The sequence below is a fragment of the Corvus moneduloides genome, chromosome 9 (assembly GCF_009650955.1).
Source record: "Corvus moneduloides isolate bCorMon1 chromosome 9, bCorMon1.pri, whole genome shotgun sequence".
Classification (NCBI taxonomy): Eukaryota; Metazoa; Chordata; class Aves; order Passeriformes; family Corvidae; genus Corvus; species Corvus moneduloides.
This window is the reverse complement of record NC_045484.1, coordinates 31,595,569-31,618,618: the sequence shown is the minus strand read 5'-3', so window position 1 is coordinate 31,618,618 and position 23,050 is coordinate 31,595,569. Positions and strand designations below refer to the sequence as shown.

Genomic DNA, 23,050 nt, shown 5'->3' with positions numbered 1-23,050 from the left:
CCAAAGGGCACATCCTGAGGGACGGGATCGGGCACCGATCCCAACGGGCACATCCTGAGGGACCGGGACAGATAGAGTCCACGACTCCCTGGGCAGCCGTTCCAGTGCTTTTCCACCCTCCTCGGAAAGTTCTTCGGGGAATGATGGGACCTGGACAAGTCTTCCTCAAAAACACGTGCGGGGAAAGGGAAAAACGGGACAGTCCCCTTGTCGTAGTGCGAGCCCTTGTGGGTGCATTGTCAGCTCAGAAAGGACCTGTTTGGGTCGGAGCTTCCCAGCTTCCCACAGCACTTCCCGGTCCTGGGCCAGTTCTGCAAGTTTCTGCTTCCAGTATGGAATGAATAACTGTAAAAGTGATGATGTCCCAAATTCCTGGTAAATTGGATTTTTTACTAATTCTTCCAGGGAAAACAAGCCCCAAGTTGCCAGGAAGACCAGACCTGCTGTGATAACAGAACTGCCTTCCTGCTGACCTCATCTTTCCCCAGCTTGCATCATCTCCCTCATCCCAAGTGGCCAAGGAGAATTCCAGGCAGATTTTGGAAGTCTGTGCCTGTTGTCCCCAGCTGCTTCCCACACAGCTTTTTACAGTCTTAACACAGACTTTTAAGTAATTTCAGGAAAGAAATCCCAAAGATTTGTTTTTGCTCTATACTCCAGTGGTCTTTCCAATGAGATTTTTCTGTCTCTCCTTGTTTTTTGAGGAAAGTCGAACCCATTTGCAGGCAGAATGTGAGAGGCTGGCTCTGTCAGCAGTTCTGATGCCTCCTGTCTGTTCTCCCGTGCTGGAAACACACGCGGAGCACAGCTGGTCTTGCGGCAGGGATGGATTGGCTCAGGTTTTAGCTGATGTTAGAAGCCTCACGCTGCATTTTTAATTACTGGAGGCATGAAGTCACTGTTTACCAGCTTATTATGGGCTCCCTTATTCACCCCACAAATGGAACCGAGGCATTACTCATGGGAAGGGCTCTGGGAAAACTGCTGTTTGTAGGGAATCCCAACTGTGGGATTATTGTACACTTAAAAATTCTTGAGAATGGGTTTTTTTGTCCGTCTAACTTTCCTACAGGGAGCAGATTTGTCACCACGGGATGGAATTCCTCCCTCCTAAATCCCAGGTTTCTGCTTGTGTGCTGGAGCGTGGCCCTGTACACACCCCAGGGTATGTTCTGCTTAGATCCAGCTTTGCTCAGACTTTATCCATATTTTTGTTGCAAAGAAAATGTTTCCTTAAAAAATCTGATATAAAAATCATTCATATGTGGCCTTCAGCACATATGTGCTCTTTGTCTTCAGATGCCAAAGTGCTGTTCCATGGACGTCAGTCCATGCGAAACAACCTTGGCAGGGAGACCCAGTGAATTAATTTTTAATCACAGAATCCCAGACTGGGTCAGGCTGGAAGGGCCCACAGTGGCTCCTCTGGTGCCACCTCCCTGCTCCGGCGGGGTCATCCCAGAGCCCAGGATTGAGTCCAGACAGGTCTGGAATATCCCCAGGGAGGAGACCCCACAGCCTCTCTGGGCTCTGCTCAGGGCTGGCCCTGCCCAGGGCAGCAGTTCTGCCTCCTGTGCAGGGCAATTCCTGGGCTCAGGCCCTGCCCGTGGCTCTGGGGCCGCTGCCGGGCCCCGGAGCAGAGCCCGGGCCCTGCCCTGAGCCCTCCCTGCAGCCAGGGACACCCAGGGCTGAGGGCCCCTCTCAGCTGGGGCTCCTCTCGAGGCTGAGCAGCCCCGGCTCCCTCAGCCTGTGCTGGGCACGGAGCTGCTCCAGGCCCTTCCTCAGCTGCGCAGCCTCCGCCGGCCCCGCTCCAGGAGCTCCCTGGCCCTGCTGGGCTGAGGAGCCAGAGCTGGGCACGGCACCCCAGAGGTGCCCCCAGGGCTGGGCACAGGGGCAGGATCCCTCCCTGCCCTGCTGGGAATGCTCTTCCCAATGCACCCCAGGATCCCATTGGGCACCGCTGGCTCAGGGACAGCTCGCCGTCCCTCAGGATCCCATTGGGCACCGCTGGCTCAGGGACAGCTCGCCGTCCCTCAGGATCCCATTGGGCACCGCTGGCTCAGGGACAGCTCGCTGTCCCCCAGCACCCCCGCGTCCTTCCCCAGAGCTGCTCCAGCAGGTCCCCCCCAGCCTGTGCCGTGCCTGGGGTTATTCCCAGGTGCCGAGGTACTCCAGGCAGCGCTGCCGGGCAGTCAGCACTCTGCTCCCCTGCGGATCAGCCGCGTGCTGCCGGATTATTCCCGGCCATTCCCAGGGAACGCCGCTCCTGGATCCCGGGAAGGCTCCCCGGCAGCGGCCCCACAGCGCGCGGCGCGCGGGCGCCCCCCAGCGGGCGGGCCCCGCCCCACCGGCAGCCAATGGGAGGGCGCGGAGGCCCCGCCCCGCCGGCGCCGCAGCCAATGAGGAGGCGCGGAGGCCCTGCCCCGCCGGTACCGCAGCCAATGAGGAGGCGCGGAGGCCCCGCCCCGCCGAGCCCCCTGGAGCGCTGAGGGCCGGTCCCACAGAGCCGCGGCCATGGCAGGCGAGGGGACCCGGGGCTTTCTGCCGCCCTTCAAGCACTTCGCCACCAGCGCCATCCACGCCGGCCAGGAGCCCGAGCAGTGGCGCTCCGGGGCCGTGGTGCCGCCCATCTCGCTCTCCACCACCTTCAAGCAGCGGGCGCCCGGCGAGCACGCGGTGAGTGCGGCCGCCACCGGGGCACCGAGCCCGCCACGGGGACAGCGGGTCACCCACAGGGACACCGAGCCCCCCTCCCGGCCCCAGCGTGGCCCGGCCGGGGGCCCGGGAGGCGGCAGGTCCTGGGAAGGGGAGGGAGCTCCCGGTGCAGGTGTTTCCCCACGTGGCAGCTCCCGGGCAAACGCGAGCATCTCGCTCCGCCGGGAGCGGGGCTTTCGCCAGGGAGGCTGTGGAGTCTCCTCGCTGGGGATATTCCAGAGCCGCCTGCACGCGACCCCGTGCCCTGTGCTCTGGGATGGCCCCGCTGGAGCAGGGATGGGACCGGAGCAGCCGCTGTGGTCCCTTCCAGCCTGACCCAGCCCGGGGTTCCGTGTTCCCGCAGCGGACGGGGATCGGGAGAGGTTGGGATGATTCCCGTGTGAAAGGCGGGGGAAGGGGAGCAGGGAGCACCCAGAGCCCCCTTTCTCCAGGGAGCTGCTCCAGGGCTGCCCGGAGCCGGGGATCTGGGAGGCTCTCCCTGCCCTGCTCCCGCCGCAGGGCCCAGGCAGGATCCCTGTTCCACTACACACGCTTTGTGTAAGAGCCTGCTTCAGTTTTCCTTCCAAACCGAGGGAATATTTCATAAGGATTTTGTGGATGCCCTGTAGAAAGTGCTGGAAAGGTTTGCAATGAGCTATGCTGGAATTTCTGACAGGACGTGGCACAAAGCTGCCACTCCTAATTCAGCACCTGCTCCAAACCCGTGCCGTGCTGGTCGGCAGGAGGAATTTGCCTTGTGATCCCTCATTCCACACAGAATCCCAGCTGTGCTGAGGAGGCCCGCGGGAGGAGTCACGGTGCTGTATCCTCAGCCTGATGACAGGATCCATGTTCTTGCTGGGAGCTCTGCAGAGCGATCTGCAGGATTCCTGACTATGAGGAAGTTGTCCTTAAAGAGAAATCCTAAAAGCAGGCAAATCCCAGGGTGCTCAGCAGGTTCTCTCGGTAACAACTGCATCTGTGCATGCATGAGTGGTGTTTTCCTTATTAAATTTCCCCAGAATTTGCATAAAAGCTGTGGCACTGAGAAACGCATGGGTTCTCAAAAACTGAGGAGTTGTCCAGTGCCCTGTGGGTGTGATGGAGATGGACACACGTTTTTCCTGAGAATTTCCTCCAGAGAGGCTGTGGAGTCTCCCTCACTGGAGATAACCAGAACTGTCTGGACAGGATCCCGTGCCCTGTGCTCTGGGATGGCCCCGCTGGAGCAGGGATGGGACCAGGGGACCCTCATGGTCCCTTCCAACCTGACCCAGCCTGGCATTCTGAGGATGGTTGGACTGTGCAGCCCAAGCCCTTTGCTCCCACAGATGGATTCCTAGGGAAAAGCAGGAGAATGTGGCTCCTCGCACCAGTGCCCCCCAGACCCCTTTCTCTGGTGGGGATTCCCAGCTGGATGTGCCAGGACATCTTCCTGCTGCTCTGGGAGGAGCTGGATGCCCTCAGCCAGGGCTCTTTAGAGAGCCTAGAACTGCTGTTGTCCCAAACTTTCCCAGTGCTCTCTCTGATGTTTTTTCTTATTCCCATACCAGGGTTATGACTACAGCAGGTCTGGGAACCCCACCCGGGATTGCCTGGAAAAGGCTGTGGCCACCCTCGATGGAGCCAAATACTGTGAGCAGCTCATGGGTTGGACGGGGCTTGGGACAGCCTGGGACGGTGGGAGGTGTCCCTGCCCATGGCAGGGGTGGCACTGGGTGGGCTTTGGGGTCCCTCCATCCCAAACCATTCCAAGATTCCGTGACCACGGCTCTGGCTGTTGGTTGTGGGCAAGAGCAGCTCCGTGCTGGGCAAGAGCCCAACGCTTCTCGTCCAGAAAAGTGACAGGACAGGTTCTTTTCAGAGGCAAAGCGAGGAAGGCCAAGGCAAGTCTGACTTGTTGTGTCACATCAAACACGGCCCATCTGCCACTGACTCCTTTCTCTTCCAGGCTTGGCTTATTCCTCTGGCTTAGGAGCTATTCTGAACATCTGTCACCTGCTGAAGACAGGAGACACAATTATATGCATGGATGATGTCTATGGAGGTGGGTACAGCACCCTGTGGCTTCAGTCTTCATTGTGCAAGGGATTAAACCTGCCTGTGGTTCTCAGGAACTCTGAATTTCCCACGTAGGACCTCACTGTTCTTTGAAGCCTTTTCACTTTGTGAGGACACAGATCCCCCTGTCTGATCTGGATGTTGAAATAATCTGTTGGCACAACATGGAGGCTTAGAAATACATAACAAGGAATCCATGTTTGAGTGAGGGGAAATGGCAGCACCTTTGTCTTGGCCAGGTTTGTTTGCAGAGCAGGAGCCTCTGCAGCCCAAGGCAGCAGCACTTCCCAGTGTCTGGTGTTTCTCCCAGCCCTTCCCAAGGTTTGGCCCTTTCCCAGCCAGCATTTTGTCTGGTCTGTTGCAAACAACAATTCATCATTTCCTCCAGAAGCACAACTTTGCTCTGTTGTCCCCATGTCCTCTGAGCACTTCAGTGCTGCCCCAACCCACTCTTTGGTGTTGACCTTGCACTGTTTTTATCAATCCCTGTTCCAAACAGCTCCCCAGTGGCAGAGTGCATCCAGCACTGCCAGAGTCCTTCCACAGGCTGAGCTCACTGCAGTTCCCAGGGACATTCCCTGCTCATTAAAGCCTCAGCCTGGGCTGGTTTCTGCAGGGATGAATTTCATTGTTTCTCCTCTGCTTTGGTTTGTTATGAAGAAAGGGTTTCCTTGCAGAAGAACCACCCAAACATCACTCAGATGTTTCCTTCAGCTCACAGACTGCACCTCCATGTTCCATCCCTTCATGCTTGGATGGAGAACTGAGTCCCTGGGGAGAGCCTTGGCAGAAGGCCCCAATCAATCAGTTTTTAATCCAGGCAGTATTTCCTGGTAGTGAGTGCTGCATCAGCACATCCATGGATCAACTGTTGCTGCTGGATTCTTTTGTCTTCCCAGGGAAAGGCCTCAAGGTCAGACAGGAAGGAATCCTTTTTAATGGAGGGATGGGAAACAGTAGCTGGAGTCCTCCCCTTCATTCTTCTTCTCTGTTTAATTTCCTGGTCAAAAACTCCCACACTGATTTCCAGTACTTCATCAATCACTCTGATCCCACATTCCCATTATTGCTGTTTCAGGATCATTAAACCTGCAACAATCTTGAAACTTTGTAAACAAAGAAAATAGACATGTGCCATTTCTGGTGTGCAGCATAAAGCTGTGCCCTCCTGACTGTCCCTGGGTGGTGCAAGAGGCTGGAGAGCAGGGAATGAAAGTTAAGGAAGTTGTTTCATTTTGTGATTTTTGGGTTTTTTTAGGCACAAACAGATATTTCAAGCGAATGGCCTCAGAAAATAATTTGAAAGTAATTTTTGTTGACTTCACAAAACCAGAATGCCTGGAAGCTGCAATCACTCCAGAGACCAAGGTAGGGGAGAGGGAAATGGATTTTAAAGGGATATTAAATTGTTGTGTTCTTGCAGCTGTTGAGCTGAGGGGGGGGCAGCTTGGGGCACAGCTGGATCCACCATATCCCGGTGTGCTGCCTCATGGAAAACATCTTAAGAAGGGCAAAAACCCCTGGAGAGAGAGAGGAGGGAGAAGGTGAGAAGGAGCAGAGGGAACCCCGAGGAGCCCGGAGCCGGAGGTGCTCCGTGGCACTGGGTGGGTGATCCCTGCTCCAGGGGCAGGGAGCTCAGCTGGGAAAGGGTTTGGGACAAGACTCAGTCCTGGCTGTGCGAGGCCTTCTCCAGCTGGGATGCCCTGGGGATGGTGCCAGCCCAGCGGAAGGGAAACCTCCCTGAGCCTGGAGGAGCCCAGCTGAGGGCTGCCCTCGCTGCAGCAGGGCCACTGCCCGGTCCCGCTGCACAGAGCCCGCGGGGAGCTGACCCCAGTGAGCACCCAGAGCCCTTGGGGCTCACCCAGCACTGGGAGCTCTCTGACCTGGTGTTTTTGTTGGGTTTGTGCAGCTGGTTTGGCTCGAGACCCCCACGAACCCCACGCTGAAGGTGATCGACGTCCGCGCCTGCGCAGACGTGGTGCACAGGTACCCGGGGGTGCTGCTGGCCGTGGACAACAGCTTCATGTCTTCCTACTTCCAGGTGTGTCACCTGTCCCAGGGGAGCTGGAGACACCTTTGGAAAGGGATTATATCAGATCTACTTCCCAGGAGACCCAGCTAAGCCCTGGTATTTTAGGTGTAAAGTCACCCTTCTTGCAGAGTGCAAAGTGCCTGGTTTTGTTCAGGGTACTGAGATCTTGCTGAATTAAGAGAACTCTGCAGAAAGTGTTAATGCTTAGCTCAAGCAGCTCTGCAGTTGGCCTGGGCCATACCAGAGGCTTGGTGATTTTCCCCTGCAACATATTACTCACTTTAGAATTCTCAATTTCCTCCAGAAAGGGCTGTGTGGAAGAGCACAGGGAGCTGGTTAATGTGTCTGGAGCAGCCTGGTGTGGAGCGAAAGCCAGTGCTAATGATTAATTGGTGAGAGCAGTAGGTGATGCACCACACTGTGCTAAGAAAAGGAGAATATCACAGTGATCTGTCCATCAATACTGAATGTAAAAGGCCTTTTCCATGGTGGTTCTGGCTGTGCATCTCCACATTCCCTGGGTGGAAGTCTGTGTTTATTGTGGCACCAGCAGTCTTTGCATCTGCCTGCTTTGTTACATATTGAATGATGCCCCTTACTCTTTAGAATGTGTTGATATCATGTGCACAGTCCCTTAATTAGCAATTGATTAAAAAACTGGCACTGCCCAGCACCTCTTGCCCATCCACCTCCTGGTTTGTCTCGCTTCAGGAGGCACCTGGGGAGAGCTGGGAGCTGAGGGGACAGAGAGCTGGCAAAGGAACCTCCTTTCCTCATGCAGGGCAGGATCTCCAGCACCTGGAAAACAAAGCAATTCTTTTGCTTTGCAGTTTGAATCCTTCATTTCCTAAGGAAATGCACTTTATAGAGTAAATTCCATTATTTGTCCCTGCCTCAGCTGAGCAACAGAACTATTTTTCCCAAATATGAGCTGCATGTTGGATGTGTTCAATCTCTTCTCTCCCTGGAGCCCGTGGGAGTTGGAGCAGTGCTTTTAAATCCCATTTTCTTGTGCTTACCATGAATTCAGAGTGCCTCCCTGTCCTGCTGCTTTTAGCACACGTTCTATGGTCATCCTCAGGTCTTTGTGTTTGGTTTCTCCACTTATTTTTCCTGTGTAAGCTCACGGCCCTTTGGAATAGCTGGGAAGGAACCTGAGTGCACACCAACTTCATTCAGAGCTGTGCCTTTCCTTTCCTTTCAGCGTCCTTTGTCCCTGGGGGCTGATATTTGTATGACTTCTGCAACCAAATACATCAACGGTGAGTGTGGGAGTTCAGCACTTCCTTGGGACAGGGATGGATGGGATTTTGGGAAGGAATTCCTGGCTGGGAGGGCGGGGAGGCCCTGGCACAGGGTGCCCAGAGCAGCTGTGGCTGCCCCTGGATCCCTGGCAGCGTCCAAGGCCAGGCTGGACACTGGGGCTTGGAGCAGTCTGGGACAGTGGGAGGCGTCCCAGGGATTTTATTAACAGTGGGGGTTTGTGGCAGGACCCTGGAGCAGCTGGAGTGGCTGATCCCATTCTTGTCCCCTGTCATTTGTAGGGCACAGCGATGTTCTCATGGGCCTGGTCTCTGTAAACCGGGATGATCTCTACGAGAGGCTGAAATTCCTGCAGTACTGTAAGTCCAGACAGGGAATTCCTGACAGGAATCCTGTTCACATCCCCAGCTCCTGCTGGGGAGGGAGTGCATGCACACAAGTGGGAAATCTGCCTGGGAATGTAACTTAACAGAACTGGGAAAAGCTCAATTGAAAAAACTCCAGTATGAAAACTCCAATCAAATGAGAGACGTTGGTCTCCACTTCCTGGGCGCTTTGGGAGCGTTCTGGGGCACATCCTGAAACCATTGGGGTGCCCACCTGCAGTTAGGGGGGTTTGGAACTCACTCGCCCAGCAGGATGTGCCCACTGCAGATTTATCATCTCTGTTGATTCCAACCATTTTCCGGCCTCTTCATTGCCAGGAGTAAATTCCTGTCCAGGGTTCTGCCCTCAGCAGAGGCAGGGAAGGTGCTTTGTGCCCAATGAATGTAATCCTTGAGGCCTGAGCTTGTTAATTGGCCTCATTAACTGGCTCCCCAGTGCGGGAGATGAGGAGCAGAGATTGCCTCGGGTGTCCTCCCACTTGTTGTAACCTCAGAAGTGCTGGAGATGAGGCCGCGTTTGGCTTTGCTGAATGCAAAACACCGGCGCTGCTGAGCTCTGTGGAATTGTGCTGCCGTTCCCACAGCCCTGGGAGCTGTCCCCTCCCCCTTTGACTGTTTCCTCTGCAACCGGGGGCTCAAGACTCTGCACATCCGCATGAAGCTGCACTTCCAGAACGGCCTGGCTGTGGCCAAGTTCCTGGAATGCCATCCCCAGGTGGAGAAGGTCATTTACCCAGGTGGGTGGGCAGGACTTGGGAGCATCCCGGGGGAGGGATTTGGGAGCTGTGGTGCCCCGTGACTGGGGCTGGGTGCCCAGCTCAGTGAGACTGGAGCTGCCCCAGCTCTGCACTGGAATTCACTGGGAATTCTCCCAACTCTCCCCCTTCCAGGGCTGCCTTCCCACCCCCAGTACGAGGTGATGCAGAAGCAATGCACGGGCTGTCCTGGGATGGTCACCTTCTACGTCAAAGGGAACATCAAAAATGCCTCTGCCTTCCTCAAGCACCTGAAGGTAAAGGCAATAAAATCACCCTCAGAGGGAGCTGGAGCTGCCCTGCTGAGGGGAGGGTGGAAGTGGCTTTTCTTGCCTGGTGCTTTGGGTGTTCCCGACTCTGAATGGGGATCATTTGTCCCTGGGGGTTAATGAGAGGGAGCAAAGGGACGCCTCGGCCCCGGGAAGTGTTGGTTTGCTCCCAGGGCGAGGAGGCGTGTCCAGCTGAGCCCAGGAGCTGCTGCTCCCGAAGGGCTTCCTGCAGGATGGGGGAGCCGGGGCTGGTGCAGCTCCGCCCGGGGCTGGGATTGTTGGGGTGTCTGTGCAGGGCCAGGGGCTGGATCAGTGATCCCTGTGAGCACTTCCAACTCAGGATATTCCAGGATCTATGAACTCCCTTTCCATGCAGCCATGACCTCCTTTCCCTTTCTCCTATAGGTGTTTACCCTGGCTGAGAGTCTGGGTGGCTACGAGAGCCTGGCAGAGCATCCGTAAGTTCATCCTTCCATCTTCAGAGCCTCAAAAAGCTGCAGAGCACCACAAAATTCCCACTGTTTTCCAGCCCCCAAAGCTGTTTTCCAGCCCCCAAAGCTGTTTTGCCTGTAGTGGAACTCCAGGACTGTTGTGCAGCACAAAGCCAGGGCAGACCCCAGAGGGAGGGAATTCTGGGAGAGTGCAGGGATGGAGGAATTTTGCCTGGAGGGCTGAGGCACAGCTCGTGTCCATGCAGACAGTCGCAGAAGCTGCTGAGCCTTGGGATAAGGAGCAGCTTGGATTGAGGAATGCCGTGCTCCCTGCTCACACAAGAGGGCACAGCTCACTGTGTGCACCCGGCTGCCTCTGGCTCCCTGGCAGGACCCAGGATTTTGATGGAATTGGATTGTTTTACTCAAAGCCAATTTGCTTTTTGGGAAGATACATGGAAATTAATGACTGTATTTCAATGCTAAATCGTTTCACTTATTGATTTCAGATTAACAGCAAACCCTGGACCCCTCCAGGAGCTGACAGGAGCTGGTGCCAGTGACTGAGCACGTGGGGAAATCCCTTCTTGCCTGTGTGCTCTGTGGCTGGAGGGGATAAACCCTCCAGAGTAATTTGGGACAGTTTGAGAAGGCATCTGAGAAAGCAGAAGTGAAACCAGGAGGTTTTGTACTGGAGGTTGCACATTCCCCACATGCAGAGCTTACAGCTCTTCTTTAGAATAAAAATACAGCTCTGGAAGGAAGAGGAATGGGATTTTCTCCTTTTTAAATTCCAGATTTTTAAGTATCCACTTCTTATTAATCATTTGTGTCTTGGAAATACAACCTGGAGACGCAATTCCCTGGCTTGTCAGCATTCCCATCATTTCCAGGAGCTGCTGCCAGGAGCTCTTTGCAGCTGTGGGGTCGCACAAGCGGCACAGAGGAGGTGTCAAATCCTGCTGCCTTTTCAGGGGTGCTGGCAGGGAACCAGCTGGGTTGGTTTTACCAATTAAAGTCCCAAGTTCTTAGGAAAAATTCTCTTTTTTATCCCTGCAGGGCCATCATGACCCATGCCTCAGTGCCTGAGGAGGAAAGGAAAGCTCTGGGAATCACAGACACCTTGATCCGCCTCTCAGTGGGGCTGGAGGATGAGGAGGATTTGCTGGCAGACCTGGCCCAGGCCCTGGAGGCTGCGGTGAGTGGGGTGTTCCCCTCCAAAAATAATCCCCATCCAGCCTTTCCCACTGGCTGACCCTTCAGCCCCTCCCAGATGGGCCCTGGGGTGTGGCTGGAAAGCTCTCCCTGCCCGGTTTCCCTGTGTGCCAGGGATCCAGGGGCAGCCCCAGCTGCTCTGGGCACCCTCCCAGCCCGGAATTCCTCCCCAGTGTCCCATGCAGCCCTGCCCTCTGGCACTGGGAAGCATTCCCGGGTCCTGTCCCTGCAGCCCCTGCCCAAAGCCAGCCTGCCCCGATGCAGAGCTGGGCAGATCCGGGTGTTTGAAGGGGGAGTTTGGTCTGGGGGAGCGGCCGTGGGGGTTTGGGGGGCAACGGGGAAATGTGAACCTGCAGCAGCTGTGGAGGTGTTGGGTGCTCTGCACAGGCAGGAAAGGTTTGTTCCTGTGTTTTCTCTTTTTGTGTCTGGTTGTTTTTATTGGGGGGGGTGTTGGGGTTTTTTAGGATAGGGAAACTTATCACCAGTAACTCCCCAGATTGCTCTGTGCCAGCACAGAGCATGAAGAGAATCAAACGCTAAAATGTGACTTTTGCTTGTGAAAAGCAAAATCAAAATGTGTGGTTGATAGAGGGGCCGAGCACAATGATCCCTCCCTTTGCTTCCTGCAGTTTGCATAAACCCTGAGGGTCAAAAAGGAACTTGGAACTGGACATGGCTGTGGACGAGGACACGGAAAACCAAACCACTCTTGCTTTGCCTTTGCTTTTGGGAATTCCAGCCTGGATTGCCGGGACTCTCCCGTGCTGCTGTTGGGTTGCTCTCCCTGGCTGGGCAGGGACTGTGCTGGGCACAGCCTGGGCTCTCCCTGGAATGTCTGGAGCCAGGAGCTGTGTGGGAGCAGCCATGGGCACCCCGGGCATGTGCTCCCTGCTCTCCAGCAGAGCTCAGGGCTTCTCCTGCTGCTGCTGCAGGGTTTGGGGCACAGGGGCTGGTTCCTGGTACTGCTCTCAGTTCCTTCTCTTCTCACCCATCAGCTCAGCGCAAAAACTTGATTGACCTCAGATTTATTTTTATTCAGTTTAATTTAATTTAATTCAGTTGGAGATTTGCTTAAAACCTTTTCCTTCTCTTGATGTTTTATTGAAAATGAAGTCCAACAGCTGGTAAATAATAACTTTCTAAGGAGGAATCTCTTTTTTAAGAAAAAAATCATGTGCTGTCATGGGAATTATTGGAATTATTTTAATAAAAATACTTTTCCTTTCCTTGCATGTATTCCCATGTGCCTGTGCTCCTTGTGTTCAAAATCGGGGCATGGAGTGACCCCGGAGTGGTTGGAATTTTGCTGTGGGAAGTCAGGAGGGCTGGAGCCGGGGTGAGGGGCCGGAGCTGAGGCAGGACAATTCTGTATTGGCCACACCCAGAATAACCTTCATTGCACAGAGGGATTAAATCCTGCGAAAACCAAGGTGAAGGCGTTCCCACCCAAACCCACTTAATTCCAGAGAATCCCAGCCTGGTTTGGGTTGGAAGGGACCTCAAAGCCCACCCAGTGCCACCCCTGCACCTCCGAAGCACCTCTGATATGAGGCGGGGCCAGCGGCCCCAGCACGTTAATTACTGGTAAGTAACGAACTGGGATTAATGAGCTTCTGTTAATTACTGTTAATCGCAGTTGGGTAATTAACGCCTGTCGAGGTGCTCGGGGCGGGATCCGAACCCGTGGCCTGCGGAGTCCCCTCAGGCCGGCCCGCCGCTGGCGTCACGCGCCACGTGCCCCTGTCTCGGCCAATCAGCGGCCGCCGGCGGATTCAAACGGCGGGCGGCGGCGGCGGCCGTTGTGCGCGCGGCGGGGCCAGCAGGGGGCGCTGCGCTCCCCGGCGGAGGGGCCGCCATGGCCGGGCCGGGGCCGGGGCCGTACCGCGCCACGAGACTGGTGAGGCACCGGGACAGCGGGGGCTGCTGAGGCACCGGGCCGGCGGGGGCTGCTGAGGCACCGGGCCGGCGGGGGCTGCTGAGGCACTGGGCGGGGCTGCTGAGGCACCGGGCCGGCGGGGGCTGCTCAGGCACCGGGCCGGCGGGGCCGCGTGCGGGACTCGGGGACGCGGCTGCTGCGGGGGCAGCGGGGCGCCGGTGTCACCCGTGCGAGTGCTGGGGGACGGGAGGTGGTCGTGCCCCTCGGGCCTGCTGTCACGACATGGGGGGGGCTTAGGGAGGGTCCCTGCCCGCTGCCGCGAAGTGTGGGTGCCCTGGGGCCCCCTGCTCCTGTCACGGCACGGGGGTACCTGGGGCCGTCCCGCGCCGTGCCCGGTTCGCGGTGTGTGCGTGCCCGGGGGTGCCCTGCCCGCTATCGCCACGGGGGGGGTGCCCTGGGCCCCCCCCCTGCGGTCGCGACACGGGGCGCTCCGGGACTCCCCTGTCACGACATGTGGGTGCCCCGGGCCCCCCGCCCCGTGGCCCCGATCCTCGGGACGCTGCGCTCGCCGCTTCAGCTGCCGCGCTCGCTCCGTTTCCGCGCAGTGGAACGAGGTCACCCGGCACTTCCGAGCGGGGATGCCCCTGCGGCGGCACCGGCGGCGCTTCCGCTCGCACGGCGGCTGCTTCACCGCCGCCGAGGCCGCGGACTGGCTCCACCAGGTGCTGAGGAGCAACAGCAGCTTCGGGCCCGACGTGACCAGGCAGCAAACGGTGCAGCTGCTGCGGAAATTCCTCAAAAACCACGTCATTGAGGATATCAAAGGCAGGTGGGGAGCTGAAAACCTGGAAGACAACGGTGCCCTGTACAGGTACTGAGATTGAAATTATTCCGTGGCCCTTCAGATTGAGAATTTTAATTTAAAATGCTCAGATTTGTAAAAAGAACTTGCTTTGGGTTGAGCGTTTTGGGCAAAAATTTAATTATTAGCATCATATTACACCTCTGAGTGTTCTGCTTTGCTCCTGTGTCCATGCTTTTGTCTATCCGAGGTTTTTGCTGGAATACAAGCAGCACTCCAGTGCTTTGGAGTGAAGCCAGAGTGTTTTGTAGTAGCTCCCTGCTGGGTTTGCTTCTCTTGGACCTTTTATACAAAGTCCAAGTGGGAAATAGAGCCAAGCAGCTCTGAAATGAAAGCTATTAAAGGCCCTCACTTCTCACATTCTGGCCTTTCTCTGTGCCAACATCTTCAGCTTGACTTTGGCATCAAGATGAACAGCCCAAAGCTACTTTATCATATGATAAATTTTAAAAATCAGTGTTTTCCTTTTGATTTTCCTGAATCTCTTCACAGTCCTATGGAGTCACTTTGGTATGGAGTGAGAGTTTTCGTTTTGGTCAAGTCATTTATTTGATTACCGACCAATTCTAAATGTATTTAACATCTCTCCTGTTCACTACAGATTTCCTTCAACATCTCCAGTTAAACCTCTACCAAGCCCACCAAGGGAGAACTTGGAAAACTTCTCTGGAGACAAAGGAAAACCTTTTAAACTGCCCAGTTCATCCAGGAGGGCTTTGAAAAAACCGGAGTTCCTGCAGTCTCTGGTAATAGCTTCTGTTCCTTACAGGATTGCAGTTGTCTTGTATCATCTTTACTCTTTAAAAAAGTAAAACTAGAATCTTTTAGTGACACTGTTCTGTTGTGGCATCTTGCCTTGAGAACTCATTTGGAGGTAAGGAATTAAGAAATAAATTGGTATGGGAGGGGTTTTTATTTTGTTTTGGGTTTTCTTTGTTTTGTCTCAGTGCAGAATTATCCCTGCTCAGGATTTTAAAGTACTGGGAGGGCTGGAAGGTGAAATTCTAGAAATTGTGTGCACAATATGGCCTTGTTGAAACTTAATTTATCTTTGGGGGACAAATAAAAGGCACAAATCATTTAACTTTAGCTTTTTGGAGAAGATGGAATGTGCGCGTGGCCCTTGATTAATTTGAGATTTGTGTGCATAAATTCTGAATTTAGATTCCAGTCCTAAAGGAGGATAATTCACATATTAGTAAGTCTGGATTTAAGGTGTTTTTACCTTTTCAATTGCTGATTTTGAGATTGATCAAGGTTGTTTGGTTTTTTTTTTTTTCCACTTCTTTTGCTTTTTAGTTGTGTGCTTCCATTTCAGTGCTGAGGCTGAAGGTTCCTCTCTGGCTCATGTGGAATTTAATGTTCCACAGAATGCCCTGTTCTTCTAATTCCAATTTTCTCTAATTTTTAATTGCCTTAAGAGCCTTGTATTCCTTACAGTATAAACCACTCATTTCCAGGAAAACTTAACAAGACCAAAACCTGATGTAATACAAGAAAAGAAGGAAGACACACTGCAAGGCAGGGAAATAAGCCAGGAATATGTGCAAGAAACATGGAGAAATATCATCCTGATACAGTAAGTGACAAATTACCCAAAGCACCTTCTTTCTCACTGAGGTATGAAATAGCCCAATCAAGCTTTTGCAATTTGTTCTTAATTTTTAAAACTATGTTTTAAGCTGAATATTTTTGCCATTGTTTACACAGCTTTTCCAATGTATTTGTTACCATTGGATTGTTGCGTTTAAGGAATTTCTGGCCATGTGCTGTTGCTGAAATATGTTTTAAACACCACAGGTGCTCTTCCTGGCTGACTGTTGCTGTTTGTCCCAGGGAAAATTGTCCTCCTGGAACTGAGAAGTTATTAAACAGCACTTGAGTTTCTCGAGAGTTTTTGGATAGATATGAAAAGAACCTGTTTTCCTTCATTCCTTGCAAATCTCTGCTCTCTTCCTCCCCCAGTTTGCAAACCATTTTGGGGCTCCCCTCGTTGGAGGAGGTTCTGCAGCCGGCCCAGATCATTCCTGAGTTTGTCATGTACAACATGAGCAGCACCAGCAAACACGGGGTGGTGATTCTGCAGGACAAAGCAGGTGGCATTTATTTCCCTGGCTTTGCTTAAACATTCTTTGTTTATAAATAGTAACTGATCTGTTTCATGGTCTGTTGTTTGCACTTCTTTCCCAAACCACAGCACAGCTCAAGGACCTTAAATCCCATCCTGTTCCACCCCCTGCCATGGCAGGGACCCCTTCCCCTATCCCAGGTTGCTCCAGCCTGGCCCTGGACACTGCCAGGGATCCAGGGGCAGCCACAGCTGCTCTGGGAACTCCATCCCAGCCCCTCCCCACCCTCCCAGGGAACAATTCCTTCCCAAGATCCCATCTAACCCTGCCCACCTTCAGCTTAAAGCCATTCCCCTTTGTCCTATCAAAATCACATGTGTAGCAATACTTGAAGTCAGTTTTAAGTTTAATCTTTTGTACTTTAAGTGTTATTTAATACATATGAGCCATTATTAGTTGCTAATTATTTGGGCTCGTGTGTAAATAATGCGTTTATCTGTTTATATTTCAGAAGACCTCCCTCACTGGGTGTTGTCAGCCATGAAGTGCTTGGCCTACTGTAAGTCCCTGAAGAGCTTCTAAGTTCCAGAAACCTCTTTTGAAAGTGGAAAGGGAAATATTTGTGTGTGTGAAATCAGTTGTGATGTTTCAGTTCGGAAATTGGGCAAAAACCTGTGTGTGGTTTCCTCTAGTGCAGCTTTTCAGGAGTGAAAGGGACTTTCCTTTTCCAGTCCCTGGCTTTGAGCTGGACCAAAACATTTCCTACGTTTTATATTAAGCTGGGGACAGCAATTTTCTTGGGTTTTTTAACCATCAACTAGACATTAATTAGATGAGTGCCTCTCAAATGAAACCAGAGATAATGAGCTTTTTTCCATGTGCTGAGTTTCCTCTTGCTCAAGAATCCAGAACTCCCTGTGGGAGAACTGGCATCACTGTGCTTTGGAAATGAAGGAACATAAAAGGGTTGGTTATTATTTTGCAGAGGAACCTATAAAGACCATAGATTAATTTTTCTGTCTTTATTTTCTTGGTGTGGAACAGAACTGAGCACAGCTCTTCAGTGGCTGCCTGGAACCTCTTACACTATTTGTGCCAAATACAATATTTGTGGATTGCTGGCAGGATTCTTTGCTTGTGAAACAAGAATAAACTTCAGCTGATTTTCAAAAATTCCTGTTACAATGGAATTGTGGATTTTTGGTGTGAATTTCCTTTCTTCCCCTCTTTTCAGGGCCCAGGAACAATGACATGAGCCAAGCCACCTACAGTGGGTTTGAGCGCGACGTGTTCAGAACAGTTGCTGATTATTTTCACAGTCTGCCTGAGCCATTGCTTACTTTTGAATACTATGAGCTCTTTGTTAATATCTTAGGTATGTATGAATTTAGAAACAGTCAGGGAAGCTGTAAGTTTAGATCAGCTGGGGGACAAATGTGTGATTCAAAGCAGAGCTTGGCCCCCTGATCTGTGTGGGAGCTCAGATCTGAGGAGGATCGTCACTGCTCCATTCTGTATTAGTGTTAATTAAAATGTAGTTCTGTCTCATGTTTTCCCATTTAAATTGCTGTTTCAGCTCACATTCTAAATATTCAATAACAATAACTTTAAAAAAGTGCTTGTTCTGCCTGTTCCTCACTGTTGCAGTGTTACCTGTCTTTGTTCTTGCATGTTGGTTGCAATTACCTTGTTAAATTGCTTTGGGACTGAACTAAAGTCTTCTTCATTAATATCTTAATTAATATCTTAACTTTGTTGTCTGTCTGCCCATTTAGCAGCTCTCTGAACTGGTTCACTTTCATACCACTTGCATCTTTAACATCTCTTTCATTTCCTGATAGTTATGTGTGGCTACATCCCAATTCCAGATCTGGGCAGTGGAAAACGTTCTGTCCAAGAGGAGAAATGTGACCCCCAGCCTTCAAAAACTCTTCAGTTGAACTCTTTCAAGTCCACTGAGTGTCTTCTCCTAAGCCTGCTCCTCAAAGAGCCTGATGAGAAGAAGAAAGGTGAAGCTTCCAGGAGGTTTTCCTCAGAAGAGCTGAGAGCCCAAAAGCAGCATGAAAAGAAACGGCAGCAACACCAACTGCCATGTCAGCAAGGGAGTGCTGGGAACCTGATGGGAGGGAGCTGCCAGAATCTTGCAGGATTCAGGAATGAACAACAGCCACGTGGAGCATTTAGGACAAGGTGTTACTCCTTGGAAAGAATTGGAGCTGCTGCTTCGAGTGTGTGTAATAAAGGAGGATCTGCCTCCCTCCGGGGAGGTGGTGTGAGCACCATCACGGGAAGTGGAGAACTGCTGGATGAGCATGAAGTGACTTCTGTGGTGGAGCTGGGCTGGGCTGGCTCGGGCCAAACACAGAGCCATGGCCTCAGGAGAGTGTCTGCCCCATCCACCCGGGGTGAGGAGCTGTGGGATGGCAGCCACGGATCAAAGCGCCGCTCTCTGAGCCTGCTGGGCAGGAGGAGCTGCAGGAGCTGCACTGCCATCAACAGACCCATCGCTGAGATCACGGTGCAGCCCTGGGGGCAGGGAGAGGCCAGCCCCTCTGTGCACAGCAGGACTGAGGGCTGTGGCAGCACCGTCCAAAAGAGACTCTGCAGGAGCAGCACAGAACTGTCAGAACGCTCTGTCCCCCCCTCCCCTTGTGTGTTGGCTGGCACAAGTAAGGGCTTTCTCCAGCATGTTGTACTGCCTTGTCATGTGGCCTCACTAATCCCTGCTTCCCTCACCTCTGCCACTCTTGCTAGGTTTGTGGATAAGGCATAGAACATGGATTTGTGGGGCTTTCAAAGAAAATCTGCTGGCTAAATTGTTGAAATTGCTGTAGCTCTGCTAACAAATAGTAGTATGTAGCATCTTTGGAGTATGAGCTTGATGTGTCAGTAATTGGCCTTTCTGCTCAGGTAAGTGAGGAAGGAGGCAGGAAATCTGCACACACCTGCCTGTTGGAGATGTCTTTTTCTGCTCTTTAAATCATTATTTTTTGGAAATAGTTCTGGGAATAATGAGTGTCATTCCTTAATTGTATTATGGTCCTAATTGCACCATAATGAAGAAAGTTGAAGATGAGCACACAAACAAAGGCCTGTACATTCTCTCTACTGTGTTAGAGCTGATTTCTCTGAAAAGTTAAGAAATTTGTGGTATTGAGGTAAAAATATGCTGGAAGTTGGTTCAAATCTTAATGCCAGTCATGTTTGTGGTTAACCTGTAGATCTCCTGCAGCCTCACCTAGAAAGAATTGCAGTGGAAGCTCTGCAGATCTGCTGCTTGCTGCTTCCACCCCCGAACCGCAGGAAGCTGCAGCTGCTGCTGCGGATGATGGCCAGGATCAGTGGCAATGTTGATATGCCACGGCTGCACGATGCCATGGGCACCAGGTCCTTGGTAAGAGAAGGAAAATCTCTTCTTAAAATGCAGATGGTTCTTCAGTCTGATTTCTCACCCAGCTGCCATTTAGAATCCGAGATTGGTTTGGGTTGGGAGGGACCTTAAAGTCCATCTCCTTCCAGGTTAAACCTGGCTCTTGGTGTGCATTAGGTCTGGGTTAGGTTGGCTTTTTTCCAATCACCTCACTTGTCTCAAGATGACCAATTGAAGATTCAGGTTTAGATGAGATGTAGGAAGGAATTCTTTGTTCAGAGGGTGGGCAGGCCCTGGCACAGGGTGCCCAGAGCAGCTGGGGCTGCCCCTGGATCCCTGGAAGTGTCCAAGGCCAGGCTGGAGTGGCTTGGAGCCACCTGGGATAGTGGAAGGTGTCCATGTCCCAACCCAAACCATTCCAGGATTCTATTCTATGATTCTGTGAAGATGTTCATTTTTCCATAGGTTAAGCCTTTTTGTGTTATTACCTTTTCAGAATATGTATTTTTAATTGAAAGTGCTGCTCAATTCCAAAAAAAATTACTTTAATTCAGATGAGGGAACAGCTATGACTCTTCCTCCTTGTGTGACCATACTTGGCAGTTGGTACTGGAGAATTTGTGCCACTGTAGAGTGGACAGAAGACAAGTAAACCCCACAGCTGTGTGTACTGAAGCTGTGCTGAACTCTTCCAGCTGATCCAGACGTTTTCCCGCTGCGTGCTGCGCTGTGCACAGGAGGAAGACCTGGATGAGCTGCTTTCCACACGCTTGGTTTCCTTCCTGATGGACCATCAGCAGGAAATACTCCAAGTCCCAGCTTACCTGCAGGTTGCTGTGCGGGATCACCTTGAGTACCTGAAGATGGCTCAGGTTGGTGCCATAAGAGCAGTTCAAATTCATTTGTTAATTGTTACTTCTGAAGGTGGGAAAATGCAAATAAACCCAGGGTATTTTGAATGTATAGATATTAGTTATCTTATGTTTTGCAGCTTGTGAGTGGGTGTGGGTGTTTATTAGGTACTTACTCAAATAGTACAGAATGAGTTGAGTACATGCAGAGCCTTTTTTCTTTCAGTGCAAACAGGAAAAAGAAGACATTTGTGCCATCTTGCCAACATATTCCTACTGCAAACAAATCACTCCTCAGGAGTTTGAAGAACAAAAGGTCTCCACCTCGCAGGCTGCAGTGGCAGAGCTCTTGGAGAACATCATCAAGGATAAAAACCTCTCTGTGAAGGACAAAAAGAAAAAGTTAAAACAGGTGAGTTTATTTCATCTGCTTCTGCAGTGCCTTTGTGAGGGAAGGGCTCAGGCACCAGAGCCTGGGGCAGGAGAGGAGCAGAACGTGCTGAGAAATGTTTGTGCTCAAGAGCTTTTGGGTGCTTTGTGTGCTCTGCTTGGGATTTTAAAGATGGTTTCTAATGCTGCATCCTATGGAGCCAGGCTGGGAGAGCTGGGGGTGCTCACCTGGAGAGGAGAAGGCTCCAGGGAGAGCTCAGAGCCCCTGGCAGGGCCTAAAGGGGCTCCAGGAGAGCTGCAGAGGGACTGGGGACAAGGCATGGAGGGACAGGACACAGGGAATGGCTTCCCAGTGCCAGAGGGCAGGGCTGGATGGGAGATTGGGCAGGAATTGTTCCCTGGGAGGGTGGGCAGGCCCTGGCACAGGGTGCCCAGAGCAGCTGGGGCTGCCCCTGGATCCCTGGCAGTGCCCAAGGCCAGGCTGGACATTGGGGCTGGGAGCAGCCTGGGACAGTGGGAGGTGTCCCTGCCATGGCAGGGGTGGCACTGGATGGGCTTTGAGGTCCCTTCCAACCCAGACCACTCCATGATAATCCAGACTTTGACTCTGCCTGGCAGCAGTGGAGTTTAAACAATGATGTAAAACCAGTATCAAATTACTCTGCTGGAGATCCTGCTCTCTGTTCAGTGATTCCTGATGGAATCACAGCCTGGATTCCTGTGGTGCACTGGCCATCTAAGTCACCATTAACATGCCATAGGTGGGTTTCAATTCAGTAGGTGTTAAAAGCAATAATTGTTGGCTTTAAGAGACCAAACTCTCTCTTCACAATCCTGAAACATTCTTTTGGTGGCCTTGGCCTTGTGTTTTGTAATATTTGTAGTGCTCAAGATTATCTCGCACTTCTCTGGCTTACCAACATCTTGCCTAATAGTAAGGCTAAAACACAGCAGTTTTGGCAGGATTTAATCCTGGAGGGTTTTTCTTTCCTTTGGCAAGTGTTTCTGCCCAATGGAATAGTTCTGTACTTGTCCTGGAATCTCCTAAGCAAGTCTTGTGACTCCCATTTGAACAAGCAGCTTTTCAGGGCAGGCAACACTTGGCTTTGGTGCCCCTCATGCAGCTCTGACTTCCATGTGTGTTGTGGAAACTTTCTGGGCCTCTAAAAGTGAGCCTGGTTTGGTTCAAGAGCATCAAAACTTCCTGAATGTAAAGCAGAATGGTTAATTACAGTTGATTAAGACTTGGAGTAAGTGAGGAGTAAGAAATGATTCACAGCAGCAGGGGAAAGGAAGGAAATGGGGGCCCAAAAGTGATCCCAGGACTGGAGGTGCCCCAGCAGTGCCAGCACAGGGATGGGCACTGCCCTGGCGCCTGCTGGACACACTCTTCTTGATGGGAAATGTTGGGAATTTTGGGGAAAAGCCAAATTCGTGGCACTTTCTAGAGGGTAAGGTCCCAGTTGTGCCAACAACCAGAAGTTACAAAAGGGGTTGGCTGAATCCATCAGTGGAAAGGTTTGGCTGATGTCCAGATATTTCACAGTTTTTCATCCCTTCCTGAGGCCTTGCATGGGAAACAGGCAAAGCGTCCAAATCACATCTCTGATTCCAGGTATTTTCATTTTCATGGAATCAGTGTAAGCTTTCCTGGGAGAGCCCTTCCAAAACAGGCTGAATCTTGGCTCCCTGTTGGGTAAAACTCATTTATCCATGGAATTCCTGGAAGGCAGCTCTCCAGGCACACCACCGTGGAGTGTGGAGTTTTTGTGGGATTATCTTGTCATTGGTGCTCGTGTGTGCTGCAGTTCCAGAAGGAATATCCCCAGATCTACGCGAGCAGGTTCCCAACGACAGAGACGGAAGCGCTGCTCCTGGAGAACAAACCCACCATCAAACAGCCCATGCTGAGCCTCAGGAAACCCAAATTTCGGAGCCTCAGGTATTGATTTCAGCCCACCTGAGCCATTTCTCCCTGCTGGAAGGCTGAGGGATTCACCAAAGGAATTGCTGCAGGAGTTTGGCAGTGGCTGGTCTGTGGAAGGAGGAAATGTTTACATGGACACTGTGCTGGAAAGGTGCCAAAATAGCTTTTTTGTTGTTGTTGTGCAGATACTTTGGAATAACTTCTAAAAGAAAAATATTTATCTGTTTACAAATTATTACAATATATTGGAGTAGGAAAATGTGAAAATCCACATAAAGCTGTTGTTAACCAAAAATTTATATATGGGTTTTTTATGGGAAACTAATGACCTGCTCTTGTTATAACCTTTTAATGTCTGGTCAGGAATTTGTGCCATTTATTGGAGTTTTTACATGTGTGTGTGTGTTGTGACTAAGTGCCTTTTCTATTCTCAAAATGTTTGTCTTTAAACAAAGGAGCCTCTATGAGTTCAGAACCAGGAGAGCCAGTTTACCACAAATAAATTATTATCTTACTCCCTAAAATGCTTCTGTTCATATCATCTGTAAAACCCTCATCCGTTTTTTGATATTTATTTATATTAAAAGACTTGAAGTGTA

The 23,050-nt window shown here is 51.8% G+C and overlaps 2 protein-coding genes and 1 long non-coding RNA gene across 7 annotated transcripts; 2 read left to right on the top strand and 1 right to left on the bottom strand.

The window, feature by feature from the left end:
- Nucleotides 1-2,486: 2,486 nt before the first annotated feature.
- Nucleotides 2,487-12,332, top strand: CTH (cystathionine gamma-lyase). Its single transcript, XM_032117661.1, has 12 exons — nucleotides 2,487-2,676; nucleotides 4,248-4,329; nucleotides 4,646-4,741; nucleotides 6,014-6,123; nucleotides 6,665-6,796; nucleotides 7,992-8,049; nucleotides 8,332-8,409; nucleotides 9,021-9,173; nucleotides 9,327-9,448; nucleotides 9,866-9,918; nucleotides 10,951-11,089; nucleotides 11,736-12,332. Exons 1-12 carry the CDS (start codon nucleotides 2,515-2,517, stop codon nucleotides 11,742-11,744), a joined length of 1,194 nt encoding a protein of 397 aa, XP_031973552.1. The 5' UTR covers nucleotides 2,487-2,514; the 3' UTR covers nucleotides 11,745-12,332.
- Nucleotides 12,333-12,934: 602 nt separating this feature from the next.
- Nucleotides 12,935-23,050, top strand: DEPDC1 (DEP domain containing 1). 5 transcript variants are annotated; one of them, XM_032117653.1, is made up of 12 exons: nucleotides 12,935-13,003; nucleotides 13,588-13,853; nucleotides 14,446-14,590; nucleotides 15,305-15,423; nucleotides 15,810-15,940; nucleotides 16,425-16,472; nucleotides 17,148-17,288; nucleotides 17,755-18,582; nucleotides 19,135-19,307; nucleotides 19,979-20,155; nucleotides 20,361-20,546; nucleotides 22,333-23,050. In XM_032117653.1, exons 1-12 carry the CDS (start codon nucleotides 12,962-12,964, stop codon nucleotides 22,471-22,473), a joined length of 2,397 nt encoding a protein of 798 aa, XP_031973544.1. In that variant the 5' UTR covers nucleotides 12,935-12,961; the 3' UTR covers nucleotides 22,474-23,050. The 5 variants fall into 5 exon arrangements, with proteins under 5 accessions (XP_031973544.1, XP_031973545.1, XP_031973546.1 ...); XM_032117654.1 differs by having other exon boundaries at nucleotides 16,428-16,472; nucleotides 22,333-22,473; XM_032117655.1 differs by having other exon boundaries at nucleotides 17,782-18,582; nucleotides 22,333-22,473.
- On the bottom strand, nucleotides 19,716-20,398 carry LOC116447907. Its single transcript, XR_004241738.1, has 2 exons — nucleotides 20,311-20,398; nucleotides 19,716-20,201 (listed from the first exon to the last, which is right to left on the bottom strand). It is a non-coding gene; the product is annotated as an uncharacterized LOC116447907 (long non-coding RNA).

Coding starts and splice junctions, on each gene's coding strand:
- DEPDC1 (XM_032117653.1), top strand. CDS start 12,962: ATGGCCGGGCCGGGGCCGGGGCCGTACCGCGCCACGAGACTG. Junction 15,424..15,809: donor AGAAATATCATCCTGATACA/GTAAGTGACAAA, acceptor TTCCTCCCCCAG/TTTGCAAACCATTTTGGGGC. Junction 20,547..22,332: donor AAAAGAAAAAGTTAAAACAG/GTGAGTTTATTT, acceptor TGTGTGCTGCAG/TTCCAGAAGGAATATCCCCA.
- CTH (XM_032117661.1), top strand. CDS start 2,515: ATGGCAGGCGAGGGGACCCGGGGCTTTCTGCCGCCCTTCAAGCACTTC. Junction 4,330..4,645: donor CCTCGATGGAGCCAAATACT/GTGAGCAGCTCA, acceptor TTTCTCTTCCAG/GCTTGGCTTATTCCTCTGGC. Junction 6,124..6,664: donor CAATCACTCCAGAGACCAAG/GTAGGGGAGAGG, acceptor GGGTTTGTGCAG/CTGGTTTGGCTCGAGACCCC.